Source organism: Hordeum vulgare, chromosome 4H (assembly GCF_904849725.1).
Source record: "Hordeum vulgare subsp. vulgare chromosome 4H, MorexV3_pseudomolecules_assembly, whole genome shotgun sequence".
Taxonomy (NCBI): Eukaryota; Viridiplantae; Streptophyta; class Magnoliopsida; order Poales; family Poaceae; genus Hordeum; species Hordeum vulgare.
Window position 1 is genome coordinate 568205747 of NC_058521.1, and position 10572 is coordinate 568216318.

At 44.8% G+C, this 10572-nt stretch overlaps 1 protein-coding gene and 2 non-coding genes across 3 annotated transcripts; all 3 read right to left on the reverse strand.

The window, feature by feature from the left end:
* Window positions 1-308: 308 nt before the first annotated feature.
* LOC123451496 lies at window positions 309-504 on the reverse strand. Its single transcript, XR_006632353.1, has one exon. It is a non-coding gene; the product is annotated as a U2 spliceosomal RNA (small nuclear RNA).
* Window positions 505-1185: 681 nt separating this feature from the next.
* Window positions 1186-1381, reverse strand: LOC123451495. The gene has a single exon (XR_006632352.1). It is a non-coding gene; the product is annotated as a U2 spliceosomal RNA (small nuclear RNA).
* Window positions 1382-1791: 410 nt separating this feature from the next.
* Window positions 1792-8313, reverse strand: LOC123449600 (copper-transporting ATPase PAA2, chloroplastic). Its single transcript, XM_045126876.1, has 17 exons — window positions 7516-8313; window positions 7281-7358; window positions 6698-6795; window positions 6565-6618; window positions 6156-6242; window positions 5773-5937; window positions 5098-5208; window positions 4694-4762; window positions 4500-4609; window positions 4291-4396; window positions 3962-4028; window positions 3685-3764; window positions 3148-3602; window positions 2707-2881; window positions 2467-2598; window positions 2231-2381; window positions 1792-2134 (listed from the first exon to the last, which is right to left on the reverse strand). The coding sequence occupies exons 1-17, from the start codon at window positions 8159-8161 to the stop codon at window positions 2004-2006; spliced, it is 2715 nt and encodes a 904-aa protein (XP_044982811.1). The 5' UTR covers window positions 8162-8313; the 3' UTR covers window positions 1792-2003.
* Between the last annotated feature and the right edge of the window lie 2259 nt (window positions 8314-10572).

Below are 10572 nucleotides of genomic sequence, written 5' to 3' on the forward strand. Positions count from 1 at the left end.
TGCAAAGCAGATACAGTGCCTGCCTTTTCATGTGAAGTAGGGTAGTCCTTGAGTTTTTCTGCGTATCTATCTTCTGCAACTAGGTGACGCCAATGCATACTTACAGGTTGTCTTGGCAACTTTCGCAAAGATTGTCTGGATAGAGATTCTCACACTAGATAATAAGTTCCGGGACAGGCAGATAAATCCCAAAACAACAGATACTGGATAGAGATTAGTGGCAGATTTAGTCACCAGCACAGCAGAGGCTCTCTGTGCTATTCTAATGTTAACCGAGTTCAGTTTAAGTAGTAATGAACTTGTTTTGGTTGGGGTGCGCCAGCCCAGGCAGCAGTGCAACGCCTAAGCGACACCCGAGGACCCCAACAGCAAGCTACTGTGATGGGCCCTCCCCCACAAAAAATAAATTTAATATCGTTGTGGACATGTAGTCCACATATCAGATATTAAACTGATAAGAACAGATACTACACTTGATCTTAGCCAAAAGGCCGAGAAAGGTATGCTTTTTCAGGTTGCCCAGGGTCTGCTTATATAGCGCGTCCTCGCCTCCCTTCACCTGTCCCTGCGCCAGGTGGGACTAAACTAACCAAAGCGCTGCGCTCGCACAGCAGAGATCTCCGTTCGTTCGGTTCGTTGTTTTGGAGGCGAGGCGCTGGTCCATTTGCTTGGGCCGTAGCTGAACAAGGCCGAACGCAGATGGGCTGCTGATTCCTGTAACATGGCATGACAGTGCAATTGCACGTCTCTTGGGTTTTCACATTTCCCTTCTAAAAAACGCATATAAGCCACTATTTTTTGAGAAATACTATTTTGGTTCCTGCGGTGGAGGAGAAGGTTACGATGCAATCATGGACGATGATCTTTTGGTGCGTGTTGCCAACATTGTGTTCATGTCAGGGAGAAATGTGTTGGGATGTATGTCCAACATGCACTCACGGAGGCCTCCCGTGGGTAGGGTATGGCAACCGCTATACCTTGATTTTGAGCAAAAGAAAAATATACGTATGTATACTCCCTCCGGTCCTTTTTACTCCGTATATTAGACTTGGGTCAAGTCAAACTTTACAAAGTTTGACCAAATATATATTGAAAAATATCAACATCTACAAGACCCATTTCAGTTTCGAGCACGAGCGAGGGTGCTAACCTAGTTCAGTTTGAGAAATTTTGAACTTGATTTGGTTGGGGTGCGCCTGCCCAGGCAGCAGTGCAACGCCTAGGCGACACCCGAGGACCCCAGCAGCAAGCTACTGTGATGGGCCCTCCCCCACAAAAAATAAATTTAATATCGTTGTGGACATGTAGTCCACATATCAGATATTAAACTGATAAGAACAGATACTACACTTGATCTTAGCCAAAAGGCCGAGAAAGGTATGCTTCTTCACGTTGCCCTGGGTCTGCTTATATACACCGTCCTCGCCTCCCTTCCCCTGTCCCTGCGCCAGGTGGGACTAAACAAACGAAAGCCCTGCGCGAGCACAGCAGAGCTCTCCTTTCGTTCGGTTCGTTGTTTTGGGGCTGGCCGGTTTGCTTGGGCCGTATAGTTGAATATAAGGCCGAACGCACATGGGCTGCTTATTCCCGTCTCTTGGGTTTCCACGCATACATTATTATACTATTTGCCTCCAAAAAAAAACCGCATACATTATTATTATTTTCTTCTAAAAAACGCATAAGTTTTTTTTAAGAGAGAGATACGTTAATTTTTCTTCTTATAAATAAAACAAAAATAAAAGAAATCAGACTTTTTGGCTTCTCGCGGTGGACGAGAAGGAGACGAGGCAATGCATGGACGATGATCTTTTGTTACGTGTTGCCAACAGAGTGTTCATATCAGGGACACATGTGTTGGGCTGCATGTACAACATCAGTTGCAAGAATCGACTCATATGTGCTGGGTCGGTGGTGGAAAACTAGTAGCAGTTCAGTCAAGAGGCACCCTCTATGATCCTATACAAACGCAAATAACCGTGTCTACCCTATATATATATATATATCTACATCTGGGACTTTGGTCTAGACTTCAGATCATCGGGCCCTGGTCTCTCCGTCTTCTGAAACGATCCATGCAGCTGCAGGAGTAAAGAATTGCTGACGACAAAGATGGAGCTCAGGGCCATCAGTCCTCCTGCACCACACCCAAATCACCATCAAAAGTTATACAAATATGTCAAGGCGACGTAAACATCCATGTCAATTTGCGTTCTCCAGGTAAACATCATACCTGAAAGAGATGGTGTCATGGCGAAATCAAACTGAGGCAGCAGCGCTCCCGCCGCGACGGGGATGGCAACTATGTTATACGCCACCGCCCAGGCCAAGTTCTGGTGAACTTTCGCCATAGTTGCTTTAGAGAGGGATAGGGCATCTACAACCTGTGCCAGAGATTGTTCTCATCTATCAATGCACTGTGCCACTTGAGAGTTAGCCTCGTAGAAATCAGAGTGGGTAGGATTGTACCTGAGAAAGTCTGTTCCCTAGTAGAACTACTGAAGCTGCATCAGAGGCGGCATTCTCTTTCGAGTGAGTCCGCATTGCTATTCCAACATCAGCAGCTGCCAAGGATGGTGCGTCGTTTATTCCATCGCCAACCTATGTAACGGTAAGTAATGGCCCACTGTCGTTAGCAGCTGAAGCTGTTAAACAACCATTGAATGAAAGTTGACAGTACATCAAAGATAAAGCACCAGAATAAATTACCATGGCAACTCTATGCCCCTCCCCTTGCAAAGTTGATATAATGCCTGCCTTTTCCTGTGGGGTGAGGGACGACCTTCTGTTTTCACTCCTGATTCCAACAGCTTCCCCAATGCCTTCCACCGCTTCTTTCCTGTCTCCTGACAGTATATAGGTTGCAATTCCTTCCTGCTGTAGCCTATCAATTAACCAGAAAAGGACTGAAAGTTACACACTGCTTGAATTATAGGGATATGACTGCAAAGCATGCAGCACTTGCATGACAACAAAAAAGCAGCATCCGCAATATTTGAGGCTCCGGCAGTTGATTTTCAAGTTTAACACATTTTGACAAGTGGGGCAACATGATAACTTCTGAACATGTTCCTGCCGGTTAGAAATATATCTGCACCGATATCACATGGAAATACATTTTACAATGCAAAAGGTGTCTCCAGTCAATACCTGTCCACAGTTGATTTTGCATCATCACGCAGAACATCTGAGATAGCAATAGCACCTATTATTCCTTCTCCTTCACGACCAATATAAGCGATTGATTTTGACTGATTTGAAGATGATGCTTCACTAGAAGGCACAAATTCTAGGCGCTTTCCAAGATCACTCAGTTCAGTTGGCGACGCCTTGGTTTCAAAACGATTGTGCACCCAGTCCAAATTACCCACTGCAACCAAACGCCCATCTACTTCAGCCAAACAGCCAAAACCAGGCTGTGTAAGCTGCCCACTTGTCGTTGGAATATCTAGTTTGCAAAGTTCAGCCTCCTTCATTATAGCATTTGCAATAGGATGCAATGCTGTTTTCTCCACTGCAGCAGCAAGGCGAAGAATGTCCACCTCGTCATATGCTAAAGAAGCAATAGAAGTAACAACTGGTTTTCCTTTCGTAAGCGTCCCTGTCTAAGAATCACAATATAGACACTACTTATAATACAGATACAGAAAATTTGCTCGGAGAAAGATGATACAAGAAGTCATATACCTTATCCAGAACAATTGCATCTATCCCCGCCAAACGCTCCAAAACATCACCTCCTCTAATAAGTAGCCCTCTTTTAGCACCTGGTTTCAGATAAAAGAAAGTCACAGGGTGTTGTAAACCCATAAAAGACATAAAGTAAGATAAGAGTTGCTACAAACAAGTACTGAATCGAGGAGTGTTTAGCCAATGGCATCAATGCAAAAGAACCTTAAATTGCATTCATGCAGTGTAAATTGCATGATTCATTGTCTCGTCAAACATTGAGAAAAGAAGTTACCCATGGAAGTTCCTATTAAGATAGCTGTAGGCGTAGCTAATCCAAGTGCACATGGACAGGAAACAACCTGCAGGATGAAAATTATGAAAATTATTACAAAAAGCATAAAAAGAGGCAGTTCTTCAGAGTAAGCTACGTGAAACAGCTGCTCAATGGTCAGCCACCTCAAAACAGAACAACAGCATCGATATTTCAGGATGTTTTTGCATGTGCTATGATCCACAATAGATATGAAGAATGATCAGCGAGTTACTGCAGTCTGGCTATGTAAACTTGGTCCATGATTTTGAAGGGCTTAGCTTTAGGAAAATGATAGCATGGTTACTTACTAGTACATCCACAGCAAGCTTCAAGCTCAAAAGCAATGAATCCCCATCAGGACCAGAGATATCATTTAGAAGGACCTCCGGAAATAGGTGTGTGCCCAATAAGTACCTAGGGATGCATAGCAAAAGTTTAAAACAATGTTTATATAACTGCAGCAGTTTTTTATATGCTTTTCTCTGAGAAAGAAAAGAGAAGGAGCAGCGGAGCATACCAGAAAGAAAAGGTTGCTGCAGACAGCGTCATAACAGTATACACAAACGGCCCTGCAATTGCATCAGCAAGCCTTTGAACAGGAGCTTCATGTGCTTGTGCATCCTCAACCTGTTCAGGGACAGTATGAATATAATTACAACCATATTCCCCTTTAGTATAAAATAATAAAATAGTTATGCAGTGTATACCAACCATGCGGATTATCTTAGCAATTGTTGATGACGGTCCAGTCGTTGTGGCTTTGATCCTTAAAGGTCCATCCTGTAGAAAAGTCAAATGAATGGATTGGTAAATTAATTTAGCTAAGTTTGAAAGGAGCATATGCACTTCATGAGAGAGAGAGGGAGAGGGAGAGGAAGAGAGGGAGGGAGGGAGGGAGGGAGGGATTTAAGAGATCAACCGGGAGATAATAAGAATGAGCAAAGAGCTTACTGAAATTTTAGTTACAATTCTCAGTTAACTTCTACATTGACTATGAGGGACATATATACAACACATAAAATCAAATTTATTAACACAATGTAGTGGGAGTGAAGATCAGAAACGGAAAAAAATACCATACTTTCTGGCAGAAATTATTATGTGCATGTACATACCCAATTAACAGTTCCAGAAAATACAGGGCATCCCTTTTCTTTTGCTACCGGCAAGGATTCTCCAGTAAGCATTGATTCATCCACAAAACTTGATCCTCCAGTGACATTTCCCTGTATGAATAGGTGCCAATGGACCAGTAGATCTATCAGAATTCTATGCAAGCACAAGCTGATGTACAGAAGATGCAACAGAATGATGACAATCATGTTTTTATATCAACGACCATTAGTTCCCCCGCAAAAAAAAAAAGGAACTAGAACACCCTTTAAACATTTTGACTCGTCCTAAAATATATACTAATAAATATTTTAATTGAGTAACAATTTCGCTCAAAACCATTCGTTAGAGACAGCATAGAAATTCACAGAGACTAAGGATATCAAAGTATGTGAATAAGCAATACATGAAAGATCATTGAAGTCAGCAAATCAGTACTGATCAAAGTATGTGTCTTAGAAGTCTGAAGAATTAATACAGAAAAGGGAAAAGTAGCCACCTCCAAATGTCTTCTAGAACATTTATGTCACTTTGTAAGATGCCTTACCACAAGAATTAATGGCAATACAGGGCTCATCAAATTTAGACTTCATTTATGTTTAATCACATAAATATTGTATCATGCATTATAATTGTAAGATATTAGAAAATACAAAAAATAAACAATGGCTCCTTACATCTACAGGAATAGTTTCTCCTGGAAGAACCAATACCGAGTCTCCAACACGGACATCATCGACAGGAACTTCAACTGTTATTGCATCCGAATTCAAAATGCCATCTGAAGGAAGGTCGTCACTTGAGGATGTAACGATTAGCCTCGACTGAGGAGATAAGAGTGACTGCCATATAATATGAGTCATGATGAGTTGTAAATATATTGGTTATATTTGTCAAAAAATTATAGACAGGTGAACGTTACTTCACTAACCATCAATATGTTTTCAATAGTTTATACAGATTTACTTATAAAAGTATCAGCCTTCTAATTTTAGCTCCTACTAGTAATGCAAAATGGAAATGTTACATGTGTTCATACAATGCGTAGATATGTACTTACAATGAGTTCATTCATATCGCTAGATGCCTTAAGCCTAGCACTTTCCTCAAGAGATCGTCCCAGAAGTACAAATCCAAGAAGCATGACCTGCATGCTACAAGATGAATTTCTTCAACAAAACTTTCTTAAAACATAGTTCAACTATTCTTTGACCAACTGCCAAATCAAATGAAGTAATGTGGAAGACAGAAATAGGATTTGTACGTTGAATGATTCGATTATAAATATGCCCAACAAATAAGTGTTGGACATTGACACTGATTTTGGTAATAGACTCAAAAGCAGAGCAACTTTATTAATTGACAATAATAAGTGCCAGGGCACAAGAGCAGTGACAGCAAGTACATAGGAGTTCTAAGTTTATTAATATATTTTTCTTTGCTATTTTCATGCATGAAAGATTGCTCACCGGTTCATCGAAGAAGGTTGAATTCCATGCCAATTCAGGGTTCAACAATGAAACCTTCATATAAGAAAATCTCTATTAGACTATTAGTATTCTTGTGTGTCTGAAAAAAAAAATCCCCTATAAATTCACTTACTGCACTAATAGCAAATGCAGCTGCAGACCCGAATCCTACAAGAGAATTCATGTTGGGGGAGCCTTGCTTGAACGCTCTTAGACCATCGAAAAGTATATCTGAGCAAGAGTCACATTTATCACAGAGTGAGAAAGAATTAATAAAATACCTGAAAAACACAGTGCAAGACCATGCTGGAAATCGGTCTCAGTACCAACTTACATTTCATTCTTAAAATGCAGTTTCTTAACTCCAGAATAAAGAATGCACAATCCCTCTGACTCTGCCATTATGTTTCTGTTTCTTAGTTGGAATTTAACAAATGTCTCTTAAGAGACCGCCATATCAAGCAAAAGCTCAGGAACCAAAAAAAAAAACATTGTACTAACGATGACTAAATGCAGAGCCAAAGTTCGAAACATCTTTTGTCGATACGTCAGAAATCCTACCTGGTGAATACTGAGTTTTCTATCATTCCTATGAACTGTTTTTATAAGTTGTAATGCATTTACCAATCACTATCCGTGTCAAAACATAAACTACTAGTAAATAACAAGTACACTAATGCATAAGATTTTGAAGATGACATTGGAGCCAGGTATACCTCTTCCAGGCCCAAACAGCGCCACCACAGCAAGGCCACATTTCACATACGAGTTATGCAACACATCAAAAAATGTTCCTGCATCGTGCACAAACCGATCATATAATAAGAATTCAATAGGGTGAGCATCAATGGCCAAATACAGCGAGTCTCGATAAAATATGCAGCCAGTTGAACTTGGTTTTTTCCCGTTCACAACTTGAGATCACGCTCTGGTGGTTTAATTTAAACCCACCATGGCCGATGTGGATGCCGAGCGAGTGGAGGAGATGGGACGCGTGCGAGCCGCAGCAGAGCGCCACGAGCGTCCACGCGAAGGCGACGCGCCCACGGCTCCGGGTGAGGAGCTCCGACTTCCGGGCGGCCATCTCCTTCCACTTGAGCGCGCTCTCCGCGGCCCCCGCGGTCGCGCCCCCTCGCCGCGCCGCGGAGGGGAACCCGCACACGGTCAGCCTCTCCGCAAGCTCCTCCCCGGCGCCCGGAGCCGGGGACCGCAGCCGCACCGCGGCCGACTCGGCGAGGAGGTTGACCGCCGCGTTCTCCACCCGCGCGTCCGCGGCGAGGATGGACCGCACCCGCGCCGCGCAGCCGCCGCACATCATGCCGCTGACGTCGAGCAGCACGGTGGCGCTGGCGCCCTCCTCCGCCACGGGGGGCGCGTCGACGGCGGCGGTCGAGGCGGAGGGGTCGGCCGTGGCGCGGGGCGCGCCCGCTGATAGCTCGCGCGGGATGAGGCGGAGGCGGAGGCGGAGGCGTTGCTGGGAGGCGGGAGCCGGGCGGCGGTTGCGCGGCAGGCGGAGGCGTCGCGCGAAGAGAAGGGGATTGGCGCTGGGAATTTGGGCGCGCGCGCGGAGGAGGGAGGAGGCGGGAGCGGTGGCCATGGCGGCCGTCCGGAGGTCTCGCCCGCCCGGATGAGAGCCTCAGGGTGCCCGGCCGCCTCGCTTAGGGGGCTGCGCCGCGGAGGAGGGGAGGGGAGGAGGTGGTGGTGACCATGGATGGAACGGGCCGAGTCGACGACGTGTAGGTGGCAGGTGGTGGTGGGAAATTGAGTTACGGAAGAGTGGACGTGGTGAAGTGGAGAGGGATGGCGACGTGGACTGCTCGGGGGAGGAGGAGGTCGCTAATCTGCCTGTTAGAAATTAATTAGTAGATTAATTCAAGTGATATGTTCAACCCGAACAGTCGTGTCTCCTCTTTGTGTTTCTGGAGGGATGCCTCCGAACAAACACTTCTTCTTCGCACATCTTCCAGATGTATATATACTTAAGAATCAATAGAAAGAGGACTGCTGGTCCATTCACTTTCATTCAATCTCGTTTTACTCTAACACGTTATCAGCACTGTCTCTACAAAGAGCAAGAAGGCCACGAAGAGCGGACGGCGAAAAAGCGTGGCGGCGAGGCCCTTGGACCCTGCGTGTCTCCACCCACTCATGTTGTGGCGGCGCGGGACAAGACGCAGCGCCGACACACCGCCCCGCAGCAGACGGCGCCCGTCGGCGGCGGCAGCCGCCTGAAGACCTCCAAAAGCATGTCGTCAGGCAGCGCGGACGCCGCGTCGCCCTTCTTCTCCTCGCGGCCGACCGGCCGCTGCCCCTCCGCCTCCTGCACCACCTGCGGCCGCGTGCGCCGCGACGAGTCGAAGCACCCCGGCGAGGACCGCGAGCGCGCACGGCGGACGATGACCGCGGACGACATGGCCTCGGCTGGGCTGCTCTCCGCATGATTCGCGGCACGGTGTGACAGGCCGATGTGCAATGGCAATGGCAATGAGGAGGATAAGGTTCACCATGGCCCTCGGCCTCCTAGGACAGAGCCGCACATGACAAGACGCGGCTACACACCGGCAGTGCGGTCCTCAGCCCGGGCGGTGGCAGCCCTGGGCGCAGCGGCGCGAGGTCGTGGCCTGGATGCAGCGCAGTTCCTCAGGCGGCGTCCAGCGCACAGTGGCGAACCCCAACGCAAAGCAAGTCAGCGCTCACGCGTTGCAAGTCTGCGATCTCCCAGCGGCAACGATGGGCTCTGGAAGCCAGAAGAATCGATCGATTCGTAAAGGCACACAACAAATTGGGGAAATCTCCATCGTGGAATCCCACAGGAGAAAGAAGCAACCTTAGCCCATTGGCGAATTTTGTATTCAACCCTCCTACTTTTAATATTCGTACATGAGCACCTCTGTGTTTCCAGTAAAGTTAAGTTTATACACTTATACGTAAACAATTATTCTAGACCTATTTTCTAGAATGTTCTTGGTGCAACAACCATGTTTTGCAATTAATTTTCTTCTTCTTCTTGGAAATTATGATGCACACTCAAAACAACTCCGAAGTGTCATACTTAATATGACTACCTTACATTATATTTGTGAATCACAAGGTATTTGATGGCATCTACTGCACATTCTGCAGATTATCGATCATTACTGTGAGATCTACGTTTTGTCATTTTGGCAAGACGACTATCTTCAACGTGCTCTTCCAAATATTAATATGATAAGCCCAGATTTTATTTGTGAATCACAAGGTATTGGTGGCATCTACTACATCATTTGTGGATTATCCACCTCTACTGTGAGGTCTACATCTTGTCATTTTAACGAGATGATTACCTTCAAAGTGTTCTTCCAAATATTAATATTAGATGTGACTACCTCAAGATATCATAAGGTAATATTGGCATCTACTGCAAAAACAAATTGCAGACTATCCACTATTACTACAAGGTCTACATCAAGTCATTCTGACAGTTGACCACTTTCGAAGTGATTTTCTTAAATATAGCATAACATAAGATAATAGAGATATAAACATCTACTGACAAAAGTCGGATTATGTTTTCTATTATTGCGAGATCTACACCATATTGGTGATTATCTTCAAAATGTTATCCTATATAAATTGAGGTATACACATATGGCTATAAGGCATCAGCCGTACTAAATTTGCTCCTCCAAAGCATTCATTGTTGTTGTTCACCAAAATATTTTACTCTCATAGTAAAATAGCATTCATGGATAGTCACTACATGTTGAAATTGTATTTTTGTGCCAATATGAATTATTTAAGCCTCAATTTGCTTGAATAAGTCTTGGAAAATTATGCAAATATTTGCATACTCTCCAACGATTACCTTCTATTACATTGGTTATATAATGGCAGTTGAGCCTACATCGCTATTTCTAATTGTAGTGTCGTCCATCCATCAAGATGGATCCCATAATGTATGGCAATGATTGAGTGTCACAACACTTTCGCAAGGACCACATCACATCGTGGTTATACTTTCATAGTGGC

Bases quoted from the DNA above. Each gene is read 5' to 3' on its own strand.
- LOC123449600 (XM_045126876.1), bottom strand. From the start codon at position 8,161: ATGGCCACCGCTCCCGCCTCCTCCCTCCTCCGCGCGCGCGCCCAAATT. The intron at 4,610-4,693 runs GTTGGTATACAC...GTCCCTGAACAG, and splicing joins TTGCTAAGATAATCCGCATG to GTTGAGGATGCACAAGCACA. The intron at 2,382-2,466 runs GTACAATCCTAC...TCTCTGGCACAG, and splicing joins TAGGGAACAGACTTTCTCAG to GTTGTAGATGCCCTATCCCT.